An 18,633-nucleotide genomic window follows, 5' to 3' on the forward strand; every position below is an offset into this window, starting at 1 on the left:
TAGTGCAATAAAAACAGACCACAGACTGCAAAAATTCATACTAATGAGCTCAGTAGGATGAAATAATGCTTTTTAAAATATCTCATTCTTTTGAAATATTTACTGTTTGTACAATCCCTGCACTTGTTACTACTGACATTGCTTATATACTATTTCCTACTGTTTCTGTGTTCTTTAATTTTCCTAAATATAATTTCTGAATAAAACACCAGAACAAAACTAGAGTTTCACTGTCTTTGGCTTGATTTGCTTTTGATATTGTTCCGAGGAGGGTGGGAGTGATGGAGTTAATGTTTGCCAATGTTGCAGACTTCAGGGAGGTTCTAAGGTAAATGACAGAGGATACACTGAATTTATTGGGGTAGTGCTACCTACTGTAACAAATGGACAAAAAAATGTACAGCGACCTAACACAACAGATGCTTATTTCCCATTGATGTCAATTACCTGGCACTGTTCTGGGTGGGCAGAAGGGGAAGGGGAAGGGGTGGGGGAGGTGTGCTCCATCCGGTCACTCAGGGATCTAGGTTGATGGGTATTTTTCTACACGTAACTTCCAAGGTAGCTTGGTTGTCTCCAAAATGTAAGTGGAAAAGAAGAGAGTGGACAACACCCATCACTCTTTAAGATTCTTAGCTGGAAAGCGACACAGTTTATTTCCTTCACTTCCTATTGGTTAGAAGTAGTCACATGGTCCAGTCTGACTGCACGGGGCACTGGGAAATGCAATCCATGACTGACAGACACTTCCAACAATCCTCTACTATGAAAGGTAAAAGCATGAATGTTGCTTGGCAATTAGCCTATATTCTAGTAAAACTTTCAACTAATTTGCCTGGGGTATGTTTAGGCAGAGGATGCTTGACAGAAAGGCATGGATGGGTGTCCCATGTCCATTCCTATCACATAAATTCCTCCTGGGTAGTTATCCGGGGTACTGTGGTGCATACATGCTTCATGGATGGAGCTGCCTTAAGGCCATGTGAATCTTTCATGGGGTGGAGCCTCAGAGGCTGAGCAGAAGATAGCAGGGCTCCTGTCTTCTTTAGACCGAGGTGGGAAATGTGGCTCCTAGTGTTTGAGTACAGCCTGCACGGCTCCCAGGGCCCCGATGTGCAGGGAGCCTGGAGGGGCGGGAGAGGATTAAGCAAGGTGCTTCTGTGTCACCTCTTGTTTTCACCAATGGAATGGATAAGACTTGGCTGGGACCCCATTCTCTCTCATACACGAATTCCCTCCTATTCCCTAAAGAAAGAAATTTTTCTAATACTCTGGAAGTGTTCTCATTTGAACTAAACAGGTCATTTAGATTTGTTTTTAAAATGTTACATGTCATTCTAGACATGTAAGTCTCAATGTCTAGACATTCTAGACATCTAAGACATGTAAGAAATACAAACATAATCAAATTATTTTAAAAGAATTTGTTACATGGTAATATCAGATAACTTAGGGAAAAAGTTTCTTCATACAGTTTAAACAAGATCACTATAGTGAATTGTCCTGCTTAATATCCATTTTGATGTCCTTCTCGTATGCCTTTCTGCTGGGCAGAAGCTGGAATGATTGAGAACTACATTACCCAGAACATTCTATGTCCAAGGTCTGGATATTGCAACAATTAGATCCACCCTTGAAAATAGGGAAGACAGAAATGAGGTGGAGGTCCTCTTTCTGCTGCTTTTGTCTGTTGCGTTTAAGGAAGATTGGGGCTGTTGAATTTTCTGCACTGTGGTGATGTTCCTGGGTCCAGATGTTAGTTTCACAAAAGTGAAGCAAGCGATGCGGTGGCCAGCAGAAGTCAAGGGCAGCGTCCCAGAGCCCAGCCTCTAGCCTTGAGCCTGTGCAGGGGCAGGAGCAGCAGCAGCGGAGGTGCTGGCTTCCTGGACGGTAGCTGCAGTGGCGTATGCTCAAACTTGACCATTGCAGAGGTGGCTTCCTAATTTCCCTGCCTCCTGGACTCCAGAAGCGGCAGCAGCTCCTCTGGGCCATCCCGCATTCGTGTCCTGTAAGGCATTCCTGGGAACCAGCCTAGGGCCCGCCCCACCTGCCCTTCTAATGATTTTGTATACTTGATTCCCCAATTACCTCTCTTTTTACTTAGTGTAGCTAGGAGGGTTTTGGTTTTCTGCAACTGACAGTGGTAGAGAAAACACCCTTCTGACGGTCTTTCTGTGTCAAATTCTAGCCATCCTCAAAAACAGGGAGGAATCCTCATTTCCTGCCCATCTTGAGAGAATCCTCCCTTTTTCCTGAATGTCTCTTGCTGCTTTAGTGTGGCATGGGACAAGTTCTTTGCATGCTTTTTGTAACTTTCAGTTTTAGCATTTTTGTTTGCAAATGGAAACCCACTTACAGTAGTGAAAGAGGGATACTTTATTGTAAGAATACAAAGGCATCTCACAGAAAAGAAGGACAGGACCTGCAGTCAGTAGGTGTCTGCCTGGAGTCACCTACTCGATAGGATACAAAGCCTTTGAGCAGCCAGGTAGCTACCCTTTCTCTGCCTTTCTCTAAAACCACATGTCCTCACACTTCTTTCTGCACATCTGCATCTTCTCCAACTCCTCCTTCTCCTTTTTTGCAGACAGATTTCTCTGTTTCTCTTGGCATAGCTCATTAATTTATATGATATGGTAGAGACTGCAGGTTGCCTACCCAGCACCCTCTGTCTCCTACCCCTCTCCCCATTTTAACTGGGCACACATCACCTGAAATAAATACATTATTCCCAGACTCCCTTGCAGTTAAATGTTGTCACATGGCTACCTTCTAGCTAATGAGATGGCTCTTTTAAAAGGAAGAAGGTGGGCCTTTCTCTTTATCCTTCTGAGTGGAGAGCAGATTCTACGGTTGGAGCCTTGGCCACCCTATTTGGATCATGAGCATGAAGAGATTAAAAAGATAGAGGGTCCACAGACTGGAAGGGTCCTTGAGGAGGTGGAGCTGTCATTCAGGCTCTTGACTACCTTCCTCCAGATTTCTTTGTGTAAAGAACTACATTTCTATCTTCTCTAAGCCATTTCAATTTTGAATTTCTATTCACATGCAGCTAAAGCCCAATCCTAATTGATATCCATGTCCTCCCATTTCATGTGTAGCAGAGAATAACTAGTGCCTCTTTTCAAGCTCCAGGGAGAGAATGAAAGAGCTGGCTTCTGTAGCTTCCTGTATTCAAATTAGCAACAGCCAGGGAGCAAGGTTCCATAGTACAAAGGAAATGTAGGTCTACTCATGTCAGTGGGGTTGTTTTTGCAGGAGACATACAGGTTGGAAAGAGTTGTCGACTATACTCCTCTTCAGTTATAAGCTAATTCCCTTTTCAGCTTTATCCTTAAATATTATCCCTTTCGTAAAGAACATGTCTACATTTGTAGACTATGTTTCTACATTTTTGCACAGTTCTTCAGATACTTCCTTTTAGTTACAAGTGCAAAGAAGTACCAAGCCCAAGTAAATTAAGTTGTGTTATGACCTCTAACAAAGTATGCTACTTACTAGTTTTCATCTTCCAGCAAAGAGTATAGAAATCAGACTTTGTTCTCAAAGTCAGGTAGAGTCCAAGCAGTTCAGGTCCCTATAAATAAACTGATATCTAAACAGTTCTTTAATTCAACACTTTGTAAAGGAAAGGGATTTACAACTGCAGAACCTGCATCCTAAAACTGGCGACTACCTCTTCACATGCAGTCAACTCGGTAATCTAGAATTTATTTGTATAATATTGTAACCTACATAATCATATAACTTCCATAACCCATTGGGAGGGTGATTTTTAATTAGCTTCTATTAAAACAAATACCTCCTTGTTCTAGAAACCTCACCATGCAGAAAAGTATACAAATCATAGAATAGAAGTACCTCCCTTCGCTCAGCGCTCTGTAATGGAGTGTTCTGTGTGGTGTTTTGTCAGCCATTTTCAGAGGGTTGTATGCTATGGGGATGGGCGGGATACTTCTAATCCATTTGGTACCAATGTTCAGACTTAGCATGTGGCTCATCACATCTTTCTACTCTGCTTCCACAACTGTGGAAGCCAGAATAGAGACGACTGGCGCCTCTGTGAGTACGGGGTGCTCAGTGACCACCAGGAGCAGAGCCCCTTTGTCGATTCATGATGATCAATTAGCACAAGTGAGGACTTTTGTGTTTTAAAGCCTATGCCACCAACAGACCTTTTCTTGAGAAGCTCAGAAACTAGTAGAAAGACAATAGGGAAACCTGGTCCAGAAATGTGCTGTTCATGACCAAGTAAGTGCTGAAGGTTTAAAGAGCCATGGCCAGTGTGGCTCAGTTGGTTTTGCATCATCGTGCAAACCAAGAGGTCACAGCTTCAATTCCGGTCAGGGTACATGACTGAGTTGTGGGTTTGGTTCCTGGTCAGGGTGCATATAAAAAGCTACTGACCGATGTCTCTCTCTCACATCGATGTTTCCCTCCCTCTCTTTCTCCTTCTTTCTCTCAAAAAAAAAAGTTCGAAGAAAATAAAACATGATGATCTCTCCTTCAGTCTCTCCTCTATTCCTCTGTCCATTCTGGTCCCCATACTTGGGCACTTTAGTGGCATTAATCAAATCTCACACAAGTCTCAATGGGGTTACCTCTAAGTCTACAAGACTGGGATAATATGACATCAGAATATTTTAAATTTTGTGTATTCCCTAAAATTTTGACTAATCAACAACATTTGTAGCAGGGAAAATATTTTTTTCCCAATCATTCATATACATACATATATATATAGGTTAGACAATTTCAAAGTATGGAATCTCAATAGCTGGCAATAATGTCAATACAACAGGAAAATATAGTTTATATTAACTGGATATTCTTCCTTTCATTTTTATGATACACTAATAAAATATATTAAGAGGAGCATCTCTTAAATCCATTCTTTGTTCTTAGTTTCCGCCTGCCTATTTTCACGCATAAATTTACCTAACAGAAACCAGAGACTTTTCCCCGCCTTCCTTTCCCCACCTGATCATAATGCAAACTTATTCTTACTTCCTGTTCTCATAAGAACTTCCTTCTTGGACTCTGAACTAATTTCCAAAATTAATTTTCTAAAGTGCTAATCTTTAACTAGGTTACAAGGCTCAGGATAAAAGACAATCCAGTGGCACACAGAGAGCCACTTTAAGAGCATTTCTAACTGAACCGGGGGTGACCATGACTTGCTGTGAAGGATGGACATCCTGCAATGGGTTCAGCCTGCTGGTTCTACTTCTGTTGGGAGTAGTTCTCAATGTAATACCTCTAATTGTCAATAGACTTGATGAAGGCAAATTTCTTCAAAACCCCATCTCTTGCTTTGAGTGGTGGTTCCCAGGAATTATAGGAGCAGGTCTGATGGTGAGTAACAATTATTTGACTTGATATGGAGAAAGCCCTAATTTGCCAAACGCCTAATGACGATCTTTTAGTTTTGTTGTGACATATGTCTTGACTTAAGATACAGTGAGGGGTGGTGGTATGGTATTTATTGGTTATCAGTGAGGAATGACAACTTAAATAAGTTAAATATGTGGTACATGCTGGGGAGCTTTGGCAAAAACATGTTGAATTGAGAAAAGTTGGTTGGATTATTACCTACCACATTTCTTTACATGTAGGGCTGCTCCTTCAAGCTTTATAGTTAGTGTTAAGGACCTTTCAAATCAATTCCCTCCAATTTCCTTTGCCAATACCATGCTCAAGGTACTCGCAGGGACTATGGTAGGAGAGGGAAGTGCTCAATAAGAATGGGAAGAAACATTCCATGAGCGATGCACATCCCGGATGATGATAATTGCATGGCATAGTTGGCCCAAGGGGTTTGGGACCTGAAACCCTGGCTCTCTGACCTCAGTGACTCCTTGACTCAGATCTTACACAGGGCCCAGGGCATCGCGTGCTTGTTTAATGCCAACTTTGATGATTATTCATAGGGCTATGTTTGTTGACATCTGCCGCAGAGCAGTGTCTGTAATACAGAACTCCCCAGGGTACCTGATCATGAATTACCCGAGGCACTTGTAATAGATTTACAGACCTGCTCGTGGGAATTCTGATGAAGCAGGCCTGGGCAGGACCGACCTGTGCAGAGGAATAAATACTCTTTTTGGCCCTGGCAGAGTGTCTCGGCTCTAGTTCTGTTTCCAATATATTACTGTTTGAAAGTCATTTACCCTATGATTTTGTTTCCATCTTTATAAAACGGGGACGTGGATTTTGAAGTCTGGGAATTCAGCATTCAAGAGGCTTACTTTTGTTTGTGCTACCACTTGGGCGCTGTCTAATGGGGCCTGGTTAATGTCGGAGAAATGAGTTTGTTGATGTGTGTGCGTGTGTGTGACAGTTCAATCACCGATATTAGCTAAGTGTTTTAGAGATGCTGAAACACGAAGGTGATTTTTAAAGAAAAATTGGACACAGTTTTTTCTACCTGCATCCCAAATCCTTAATGCTGATTTGTTACTGCTGCTGGTCTGATCCCCAAACTTACATGAATGCACCCTTGAGTCATTACGCACTCAACTTTAGATAAAGACTTGTCTGTTGGTGGGCACACTGGACTTGAGATTGCTGGGGCTTCAAAAAGCCTCTCAAGGAAGCATTCCCCAAAAGTCAATGGCTTCTTTTCCTTTAACACTGTGAGCAATGTATTCATGCCTTAGGTAGAAAGAGCTACCTAAAGGAAAACCTTTGGAAACTTGTGGGCTATTTCTTCAAATAGCCTTGAACATGCTCTTGCAGATTGAGAGCGAGCACAGTGCTCAACAAAGTGATGCAACTGCAACTCTCTGTGTCTGTTTCCGTCCTTCTAAAGGCTTCTCTCTATTGAATAATGTGAGTTTCCTTTGCATCAACTTGAGCCAGAAGCCAGGACCAGCTGGCAAAGACTTATCAACAATGGTAATTTCCAGGAAGCTCCTTGAAGTTCCTACGTTAAAATCCACATAGAATAACGTGTAGCTTTAGATATAAATTGACTCTACCTCAAAGTCCATCACAATAAAAAAAGAAAAAACCCTTGCTAGTATTAAAGGGTCTGGAGCTGATGATGGCACAATACATTCCATGTATCCTCCTTTTGGCGAGCAGAGGATGGGGAAGGAGAAAGACAAGCCGGAAGACACGGAGAAAGCCCACTGAGGAGTGCCAACGACTGGGCTCATGCCTTACACTGTCATCTCGTTTACTCTCTATAATAATCTGGCTGAGTAGATATTATCAACTGTATTTTAAGAGACAAGCAAACAGAAGTGAGGAACATTCACAAGGTCACAGAATAGTTGTGAAACCCAATTCCAGATTTATCTGACTCCAAAGTTGTTTTCCACCAGTATCAGCACTGGAATCCACAACACCTTTATCGGGCTGCCAGCGGGGGATGGTGCAACCGATGACGTAATCCATAAACTGAAGCCACCAGGAAACTGAAGCACAGAAAATTTATATGAACCTGTGAAACAGTTTCAGAGAATCTGGACTTCCTTGTTCTGTAAATGCACTTTATTGCCTTCAGTAAATACGAAGAGTGTTGCATAAGGCTATCCCTACCTCAGTATGGTACAATGTCATCAAAGTATCAAACAACTCTTGAAAAAGTTCAATAGGTGCTTTATAGTTTAAAGCTCAGCCTCGAGACTAGGTTAACAGGCAAACAGGTGGGTGATAGAAGGGCTATAAATACAGGTCTATTTTCCCGGTTCTCAGCCATACATATATATATGGGGGGCTATATGTATAATGTGGAAGAATACATATTTCAAAGAGAATTGTATCCTTTCCAATACCTGTCAAAATACTGACTAGTTCAAAATACTGAACTCTCACTATACTTGTTAATACACAGGAAAGTTAATAAAGAAGAAATCACTGTCGTTGATAAGCACTTTTGCCACAGTTCTTGAAATCTTCCCAAAATTGCTTTAACATTTTAAGTTAGTATTGCTTCAAAAAAAGGTTTTGCAGGAAGTAGCAAATAATACCTATGGAGTTGTTGATTACTTCATAAAATACACTCATCATATATTTTTATGATTTACCAACAACGAAGGTGAAACTTTTTATCTTTTGAAATCATGACTCAGAGTGTTATGTAATTATCTTCAACTATTTTATGCTAAATGAAAAAAATCAATAGATAATATTTTTCTAAGCACTAAAAAACGATTTAAAATGTTTCTTCTAAAAAATTACAGGGGTGGGCTAAAGTAGAGTTACAGTTGTAGTACATATAAATAATACAGTAATTAATGAATAATACAAGAATAAACTGTTTCACGTACTCACAGCTGTAAACCTACTTTTCCCTACCCCTGTTCTAAGGCCAGTTTATACAATTTAACTGTAAGCCTGATCTTAGTCATGCTTATTACTCATTGAGTTCACTTATTACACAATTGTAATTTATCAATTATTAAAGACTTAGGGAGAACTGTTGCACATTAAACAAATTGGATGTCTGTATAACAAGCATTTGCAAAATAGTTTCTATATTTGTGATGAGCTATAGCTTTGCTGCTCTCCTGTTCAAGTACTTAGAGGGTCCCTAAAAATTTGAATTCTGTCACAGAGTTTCAATGGTCTACAGCTCTTCTGTACTTCACTTGTACATTATATACCTTCCTTCTAAAACTGAATAAAAAAAGTATGTGTGGGTTTCTGTCGGAAGAAGGAACAATACTACTTCTTTATAAAAACAAATGACTATCAAGACTGTTTGTTTCAGAACTACTCTTATGCATTCTAATGTGCTAAGGAATTAAAGGGAAAGAGTATTCTCCTAATTACTCATTTTGACAGATTACCTGGAAGAGTTATAATTCAGTCACACATATACCTACACACTTTCTCACATTTTGATGACCATCCACTAAAGAGCCCCTCCAATTTCTAAAGCTCTGAATTGGCAAAACAGTTGGAAAATAGTGAGTTATGTTGTAACAAAGATGTGTTAACAGTTCATGAAGTCACCTGGGCGGGGATTCATCAGTTATTGCTACTTTATAAAACCCTTTGCAAGGGAAGGGAACTATACAAGTAAATACTCAGCATCTCTGAAATAAATTAATCTTAAAGAAAGTCAGCAGAGCTTAATTGACATCAATAAGTAAAATGGAATGATATATCCATTTAAGCTGTCATTTAATGTTGGTCTTTCTTCTAACAGATTTGTTAATATTCTAAATCAGTAGTTGACAAATTTATTTCTGTAAAGAACGAGATCATGACTATTTTAGGCTTTGAGAGCCAATCTCATGACCGTTCAGCTGCGATGCTCGTGCGAGAGAGCAGTCATAGACAGTACAAGTGAATGGGCAGGCATGGCTGTGTTCTACTAAAACTTCATTTATGACAAAGTGGTGTGCCATAGTTTGCCAGGTCCCATTCTAAATGATTAGTTCCTTAAGCTCAGAAGGCTGTAGAGCGTATGAGTACCAAATGCCTCCACTTTCTTAGAGATGTAACTCAAACTTTCTATGCCTCAGTTTTCTCATTGTAAAATGAGTATAATATTGGCACTTACCTTGCAGGGCGGTTGAGGCTGGGATGAACCAAAACATGCACAGCACCTACAACAGTGGCTGGGATGTGGTACGCATTCAATAAAATGTTAGAGTACAGGAGTGGAAGGAAAGAATTACTCAATGACAGCTGTGCTGAGGTGGCAAAAAAAATCCTTCTGGCTAAAGTTCTTAAGTGGAAGGAAGTTATTTACAGTCTACTCTTCAACGATACAAAACTTCATCCAGTAAGAATTTCTAGTCAGCTGACTAGATAGGACTAAAAATTTAAACCCAAGCCCTAAGAATGTGATGTTTCCTACGGCTTCCCTTAGCAACACGTGTTCACTTTGATGCAGAACGCAGTGTGTACGAGATTTCTGAACACTGACATAAAGAAAAGTCATTACATATCATGGGTCAAGGAGAAGAAAGGAGGATGTGGAACCAGGAATATTTCCGGAACCCTAAGCTGGGGCACAATGAGACAGCGGTGAGCCTGGGAGTGAGAGGGAATTCAGGGAAGAGGGAAAGGGACGGGGACCAAATTCTTAGTTCCCAACTGCCAGGCAGATAAAGCCATCATTTCCTTTCTGGATGCTTGCCAGATTCAGACAGTTTTTGGGAAATTGGATGGTGGCTGCAGATTACAGTAACAACAACAACAACAACAACAACAACAAAGTGAATTTTGGATGATGCAACCCATTTTTTCAGAAACATTCCTCCCAAGATAATGAATAAATAGCTCACTTGATTTACAGTCCAAGTCTCTCTAAAGATGACTCCGAGTAAAATAATGTCGATGGACGAGTGGGAAAGCACCTTCCAGGAATCCCCCATCCGTCCCCACTCTTTCATCTCTGTCGTTGAAATGGGGATCAAAGAGCAAGGTCATTGCCAGATTCCCCTCTCATTCTCCTGAACCTTGATTTCCCATGACTGCTGGTAAATAGAGGGCAGAGGTTAATGCTTTTACATCTGATGAGAAGTAGTAAGGCTCATCTTTCCTGTTGATGCCACTTCCAGGTCGTTCCAGCAGCAACGATGTCCTTGGCCGCAAGAAAAAGAGCGTGCTGCAACAACAGAGGCGGAGTGAGTATGGGGCGGCGAGGCTGGGACAAGCACATGGCAGTTAGGGCAGCAAAGCCAAGCCACCCTGGGTCTTCGGTGGCTTCCGAATCACTGTATGGTTCCCTTGGCAGGACCATAGGCTTAGAAAGGTCCTCTTAGGGTTATTGCATGATAACACAGAAACAGGAGGCTTTTTGTTTTTCCAGAAAATTTCTCAGACCTCGCCTCAATCTTCAATTTTACCTATCTAAAGGTCTTCAAAGAACGGAGATTTATAAATCACACTCGGTGCTTAAATCAATTTCATAATAACAAAATGCTTGTTATTTTTGTGCTGTATACAAATACTTAAAGAAAAATGTATCCTCAGTACTCTCATGAATCTGAAAGATTAGTTTGCTAGGCTCGGAATGATAATTGCTCTAATTTGGTTAAATTAAGGAAGAGATTAGTTAACAGCACACACCTACCATGAATAAAATTTTAACTAAGTAACTAAGTTGAAAGTAATAAAAATTCATACTTATTAACCTTCTGTCAATATGCTCAGAGCACAATCAAGTTTAGTATCTTATTTAATTCTCTCAAAACCCTTAAGTGGGAAGGAACTGTAACCTGTCTTACTGACCGAGAAAATGATCCTAGAGAAAGCAAGTAACTTGCTTTCCTAGTAAAGTAGCACATCTAGTAAATGAATTTTTACCTAAATCCATAAGGCTCCCAAATTCATAGACATTACATTATTGATGGCATGAACACTGTTATTAATAATTCTGAGGGCTCTCCTAATTGTCTAAGGAACGGGGAAGAAATCAATAAATGAGCAGCCACAGTAAATTCCTGGCTGAGCTTGAGGTTTGAAAGCAATGGTTCTCGGCCTGATGGGGACATTAGACTCACTGGGGAAGATCTTAAAAATACCAATGCCACGCCTCCGCCTCCCTGCCCCACCCCCCGGGATTCTGCATCAGTGTTCTTCAAGAACACCACGGATGATTCTAATGTGCTCCCTGAGTGAGAACCACTGTTGGAAGAGGTGCGTATTTGGATCCGTTTCACACATTTATATTGATAGCAGTTAGAAAATTCATTTTAAAAAATTATCCTTTCGTCATTTCCTATTTACCTAGGATTGTAACTATTTGCTATTTAGGATTGCAACTATTTTGCTGATTGTTTATAGTCTATCTGTGTTCCTGAGATTTTGGAGGTACTCCATAAATCTCAGATTTCCGTTTCCCCTCCCTGCACTTTCCTTTTTAAGCTATCATCATTTGGGGTTTGACTTTGTATTACCTCTAGATTGTACTCACAACATTCTTGAGATAGTGTGGCATATTTCTGAATTCCCAAACTGGAAAATATCATATATATTTTTGTCTCGCCTTATCTCTTCTGCCTCCCCCCCCACACATGCCCTTTTATGACAAATTTGTCATCTTTTCAGTGACCATGTTTCTCTCTCCATTGAGGACACAATGAGTTGAGAATAACCAAACCACTTTTCCATGCAGGTGTTGGGATTGGCTCACTGGCCGAGGGTAGAGGGCACCAAATAATACTGTTCATGCTCTATTAATAGCCAGTGGTACTGGCTATTAAGTCACCAGTTTATACCTATTAGGTGCAATAAAGAGTTTTTAGCCACTTTCCTCACCAGCAATATGCAGACTGCTGTTAAAATCATACTTGGTATCTTTCAAGTTAGAGATAAGACCAAAATGTTGGAAAAGTGGCAAAGGGAAGAGATCATCGACCAAGACTTTCCCCCTATTTTAGCTCTTTCTGCTATTTCCCCTTCCCTGCTCTTCCCCCTCATCCACTTACTGATTTTGTTTCTGAATACTTTGGTTTGGCTGATGCATTTATATGAAACCCAAATCTAAGGGAAATACAGATCTTCGAATAACTTTCTGAAGCCAGGCCTTTCTGTAGTGATGAGAAGTCAGAAATGATAGATGACCAAAATGTAAACACAGAGGCACTTCTTGGTGAGCAAATTTAAGTAACTTGCACAGGCCATGGTAGGGCAGGGGTGTCAGGATTTCAATTACACTCCAAATTCATCATTCTGTACTTTCTGCTGGAAGAAGTGTCGTTTAGGGATTAGACCTTGAGCACTAGTGTTTACCAGCTGTGAGGCCCTGAAACCTTATCAACCTCCTTGAACTGCAGTTTTCTCATCCATAAGATGGGAATAATAGTATCCATCTCTTGGGGCTACGAAAAAGATAGTAAAGCCTGGGTTCCTTTAACATATGCTATTTATGCAGCTGTTTATTCTGCTTACACATTAAAGGCAGGTGTGAAGAATATACCATGTGAACCCTCTAGAGCTACAATATTATCCCTCCAAAAGAAAAGTTCTCCTTCCCTTCATTTCTGCACATTTAAAATAGTCACAGTTAACACTGATTAATAAAACACTTCATTGAAACAACACAGAGCTTCTTCTTGGAAAACATAGCACACACACACCAACTTTCATTTGAGCTATAACATTTCCTATTGCCAAGTCGCTTGCTTTTTTTTCCCCCATGACTCTGATTCATGAAATGAAGGATTCTTATTAGATGCTTACAATCTTCCCCTCTGACAGTGATGGTGTCATACCAAAATCAGCAGTTTTGTACCTCCTGTCCCCTGCCCCCACCAGGAAACATTTGGCAATATCTAGCCACATTTCTGGTTGCCACAGCTCTGTGTGTGTGTGTGTGTGCGCGCGCACACGTACGTGCACGCGCACGTACGTGTGTGTGTGTGTGTGTGTGTGCTGGCATCTAGTGGCTGGAGACCAGAAACGCTGGTAGACATTGGACAACGCACAGGAAAATCCCAGCAGCAAAATGCCCAAATGGCAGCAGTACTGAGACTGAAAAGCCCTGTTCTACCACCACGCTGTGGATGGCTCACTGCCAAATGCCGACCACTGGCCACGCACAAGATCAGGGCCAAATGCAGAAGAAAGATTTAGGAGTCAAGAGCGCAGACATCCCAATGTGGGGAGCTAAGGTCGACTCAAGGTTCTGTGAAGCCGGGAAGTACACAGAATGGAGGAACCAGGCCTCACTGTCCAGTTGAAATGGACAAGGTTCAGAATTTTCAGCACCTGTAGGTCTAATTATATGGTAGAGACTATGCCCTCTGTCTTCTTTTGTAAGTCACATCTAATCAAACTGGGATCTTAACATCTCAAGCTATAAAGTGGCTGGAGAAGGGCAACAATAGATGGTGATGCTGAAACTTGAAACAGATCAAGAGCATGTGACGACAAGTGCAAATGCACCTACTTCCTTTTTTATTTTTCAGATGTGTCTCTCCTCACTCCTGAACGCATTCACAGTCGTCGGCGCTGTGTACTGCATGCTGGTGTCGGCACAGGCTGTCCTGAATGGTCCTCTCATTTGTCACTCCCCAGACAACAGTACCTCCAGTTGTGAATTTTCCTTAGACAAGTTAGGGTAAGTAACCTGACTTTCACTGATTGTCTGACACAGCAGCTGGTATGTTTTCATACCACAGTTGTTACGAATCAAAACCAAAGATGTTCTCTTTACTAACAGATCTGAAGCATAAAATTAAGAGATTTCATCCACAGATGATATACACACATTCAGTCCTTGGCAGATGACAATTCATCACCTATTAGTCACCAGGTATCTGGAGTTAACAGAACGCAAGGTATTCCCACTCTCGTTGGGGAGATAGTCACAGAATGCAGACAGTTACAAGACAGTGGTCCTAGGCATGCTGTGAACAGCGAGAAGCACTCGTGTGTTCCATGTGCTCAAACACTTGTTTTCCCAGGTTGAACTGCAGTTGCGGGTACCCGAAATGAACACTCTCCAAGAACCCTTAGTCCTACGATGTAGTAAACCACAGAAAAATCCTCTCAGGACGGATGTGTCGGGGTGAAGAGTCATTTCCCATTCCTTCTTCCATGGGCACATCACTTTCATTAGACATATTTAACATGTGTTTTCTGAGTAAATATGGTACCCCTGGTTTAAAAACAGATGCAACACTGTGGTTTTGCACTAAGAATCAAGCTCCTTCAAAGGGGAGAGCGCCTTTATTTTCATATCTTCAGCAAGTAGAAGAGCATCTGCATAGATAGGCCGAACCGCATGCAATTGATAGTCAATCACTTCTGACATAGGAAAAGTTTGAACAAAAAGTTTCACACCTATTAGAGTACATGGACACGTGCTCAGAAACCCTCATCTTAACTGTAATTTCTGGGCACAGCAATCTCAAAAGCACGTTGTTTTACTGTACTTACCCTTTCCTGGGCACAATGTTGCCTTCTTCCGATGGACAGTGATGCTCACGAATATCTTTTCTTTCATTTTCCTAGGAGCATTCACTCAGACTCCTTCAACCTAGACTGGTATGCCAAAGGATCTTGCGTACTTCCGAATGATCTGAATTCTTCCACCATGAATGACACTGTGGCAAGTGACTGGAGAAACGGCACCTTGCCCTCCAGGTCTAAAGAAGAGAGATACAAGACCATCCACTTCTCAGTATTTGTGGGTCTGCTGCTCGTGGGGAGCCTTGAGCTCCTGTTCGGGCTCAGTCAGATAGTCATCGGTTTCCTGGGCTGTCTGTGTGGGGTCTCCAAGCGAAGGGGTCGAATTGTGTAGTTCAATGGCAACAAAATGAAAAAATTAGCAGTTGGAATCATCTGAGAATTACATTTAAAAGACATCCTTTTGGAAGTTACAAGTTCAGTAATGGAACATTATCTAGAAAGCTGTAGTAATCCATTTAGTTCCAAAAGGTTGTTTTTAAGTTACCTTTAAGGTGATTTAAAAAAAAAAATCACCCTTTGACATGTAATATAAAGCATGTTGGTGAACACATAATGCTTTCATATGAAAATGACAATCATCAGTAGTGGATTTTAGGAGCTGTAAGGCGAAGCTCTGAATGTGTTGCACCTTTCTGCACTGTTTGCATTTTATACTCAGCTCTTGTGAGTGGGGAGGGAAGAAACTGAAGTTCTCCTGGAAGTAAAAATACAGGAACTTTTCTTGTATTTCTCTGTTATTGAAGAAAATAATAATAAATACCTAATCTGAATGTAATCAAGTTTTTAGACTGAATTCCTAGTTTACAGGAAATCCAGGGAAAGAGGACATTTAGAACTCAGACAAGTTCTAAAAATAGGACAGTAAACAGATAACCTTCTGTTTTCAACAAGAAAATATACAGGGAAAATAAAAAATGGAATTGTTAAGGAAACTATTTTATACTGAGAACAAAAAAAATGTGATTCAACTAAATGTATTACGTGGACCTTGTTGGGAATCATTGGGGAAACCTGTATAAGGAGTGGGTTAGATCATATTAAGGAATTCTTGTGAATTCTATTTTTATAGCTGATAATGGTTTTATGGTTATACAGGAAAATGTCTGTATTTTTTAGAAATGCATATTTATGTGTTTGGGAGAAAATGTCATGTTTTTAAAATACTTCAGCCAAAAATAAAGCAATGGAAAAACATTAATTTTTGTATTAAGGTTACAGGTATAAGTGAGTCATTATACTCTTCTCTTTTCCTGTTTGTATTTTCACAATTAAAAAACCATTAAGTGTCTAGGAAAAAGATCAGTCTTTCAAAAGCTGGTTTCTATATGATAATCTTCAAAAGACAGAATTAAAAAAAAAACAGTATATTTACCATATTAAAATGTTATAAAACACTGACTAAACTGAAAACCTACAATTTTCTAAATGTGATTATTCCTGCATTTTATATCAATTATTTATGTTCATTGGGCTTAAGGTTCTAGAAGTAACTTACAATACTTTTATTTTCACTGCCCCACAAAATTGGTAACATCAAGAACTTATAGGCATTTTTTTCTGAATCCATTCACTGTATAAAGATCTTCTCCTCATGCCAACTAGCTCTTCTTATCCATTACTTCATCAGCTCCTGCTTTAGGGCAGCAAGACCTCTCTCTCTCTCTGCCCAGGCCCACAACGCCCTCCTGTCTAAGCTCTGGCTAAGTCTTCATCCTTCAGACTTCAGCACCAACCTCACTTTTCCTGAGAGGCCTCCCCTAACCACCTAACGAAAAGCTGGGGTCCCTTTCCTCTCTCCTTTAGCATTCTTTCATTCACAGCACTCTCCACAATGGGGAGGGCAGTTTTATTCGTAATGGTTTCTTAAATTTCATTCTCCCTATAAGACCATAAGCTGCACGGGCACAGGGATATGTTTCCCTTCTTTCCTCATGGAATCCTCAGTACCAAGTACAGTGCCTGACCCAAAGCAGGCCCATTAGAAGCTTTCTGTTGAATGAATGAATGAATCTTGTTTTTGGGACTTAGCTTGTAGTGAAGACTCAGTGCTTATTAAATGAATGCCAAACCGCGAATAGCCGTAACATTAAAACACAAGTAAAATAACCTGACAGCTCACTGTATGTAGTTGCAGAACACAATCTTTGAATCAAGCTAGATGACCTTGCTCTCTGGAGCGTCCCGAAGAGGCAGGCTGAAGCCTCCTGTTTCGAAGGGCACAAGAAACGATGGTTCCACAGCAGTGCAACCGCCGAGACAGCTGTTTGTTCCTCACTATTTTACTCCTGTGGGAACCGCTGATGTGATTCAATCCCTAACATCCTATGGGCTGCATGTGCTTAGTATCTTTCGGGGACATGCCATTTTTGCTCTGGTACCTAAAATTTGAATGCACATTTGTATACACACACACATCCCACATGTACTTAGGTCATTTATAAAGCTGTTTTTATTCCTCCCTCCCACTCCCAAGCTATTTTTGGAATCTCTACACTTTTATGTTTTCACTCTACCATGTGAAACACTCTCCCCTCCCTCTCTTTCTTTCACCATATATTTCAAGTTGCTCTTGCTCAATAAAATTGTTTTATCATCCACTAATTCTTTAGTAGATCTTATTCCCATCCTCCCCCACTCATCTCTATATTCTTTTAAAGAGCAGGGCTTGTGGGGTATGTGCCGTGACCTCTTAGCACAATGGGCCAGTGCCGTGCACGCAGGAGTCTCTACTCACAGACATAAGTAACAGGGCATTTGTGACAGACATTGTCAGAGAAAGAACAGTTGTGGCAAGTAAAACCTTTCCAAAATTGAGGCCACAACAGTTCAATTTTAATGTTAAGAGGCCACAAAATAGATATCCATGCAGAAAAGGAGGGGATCTTCTGAAACTATGCTACTTGCATAAAATTATCCCTCAAAGTGCAAATGCTTCAGCAAGTATTCCTAGAAGCCGAAAGCAAAAGCAATCCTGTACATACAGTTCTGAACACGAGGCGATGGCACACTTGCCATACGGAGTTGTATGGTCCCACCGAGGGCGTCACCGGCTCACCGCCGCCACAGGCCCCACTGTGCCCTTTGCTCCCGCTGTTCCCTGCACCTGCAACATTCTCTGCTTGTTAAAATCCTATGTTTTTTTCAAGGTTTAGCTCAAACACCTAAGAAGTATTTCCTGCCTACCTCAACCAGGACTGACTTTGTTCCCCTCAATCCTGAAACCGCCTCCTTATAGTGACTAACGCCTACGGCAGGGAGGCAACCTAACAGAGTTTGGCTTTGGAGTTGGAGATTCAAGCTCTTCTGTTTTTAGGTCTGTAACACGGCGAGCATGTTTCTTGTGCTGATTTACTCTCTCCCTAAAGGAGTAGTCCTTTGGGGCCCCAGCTTCACACAGGAGTCTCCCGCCACAACAGCCCAAGACAGGGAATCGCGTACCTGTCCCCTCGATAGTCATTAAGAAAGAAAGTTCTAAGCCTTCAGCGTTTGGAGAAAATCACTAGAAGAAAAGAACTTTTGTGTTTACTTATCTCCCATAATTCCTACTTTCATTTCATTTTTGGCCCTTTTACAATCCTCTTCAGGCCTGTCCAACCAAACAGGTACTAATTTCATTCATGGTTTTTGTAATTTTTGTGCTTTCAATCAGACCATTCATAGAAATTCCTTTGTGAGATATATATACACACACACACATCTATCTATATCTATATCCATAATTAATTACATCATTAGGATATCACAAAAATC

At 40.8% G+C, this 18,633-nt stretch overlaps 1 protein-coding gene across 1 annotated transcript; it reads left to right on the forward strand.

Annotated features, from left to right (window-relative positions):
* The first annotated feature begins 5,172 nt into the window (after positions 1 to 5,172).
* Positions 5,173 to 15,214, forward strand: TM4SF20 (transmembrane 4 L six family member 20). The gene is made up of 4 exons (XM_054586127.1): positions 5,173 to 5,355; positions 10,524 to 10,589; positions 13,878 to 14,029; positions 14,926 to 15,214. The coding sequence occupies exons 1-4, from the start codon at positions 5,173 to 5,175 to the stop codon at positions 15,212 to 15,214; spliced, it is 690 nt and encodes a 229-aa protein (XP_054442102.1).
* The last annotated feature ends 3,419 nt before the right edge of the window (positions 15,215 to 18,633 follow it).

This window comes from Pteronotus mesoamericanus, unplaced genomic scaffold (genome assembly GCF_021234165.1).
Source record: "Pteronotus mesoamericanus isolate MK-2021 breed Mesoamerican mustached bat unplaced genomic scaffold, CSHL_Meso_final contig_90, whole genome shotgun sequence".
Taxonomy (NCBI): Eukaryota; Metazoa; Chordata; class Mammalia; order Chiroptera; family Mormoopidae; genus Pteronotus; species Pteronotus mesoamericanus.

What these genes read in the sequence shown, in the direction of transcription:
- TM4SF20 (XM_054586127.1), top strand. Translation starts at nt 5,173, where the DNA reads ATGACTTGCTGTGAAGGATGGACATCCTGCAATGGGTTCAGCCTGCTG. An exon ending in TTATAGGAGCAGGTCTGATG is followed by an intron (nt 5,356 to 10,523) that starts GTGAGTAACAAT and finishes TGCCACTTCCAG; the next exon opens with GTCGTTCCAGCAGCAACGAT. An exon ending in GCTGCAACAACAGAGGCGGA is followed by an intron (nt 10,590 to 13,877) that starts GTGAGTATGGGG and finishes TTTATTTTTCAG; the next exon opens with ATGTGTCTCTCCTCACTCCT.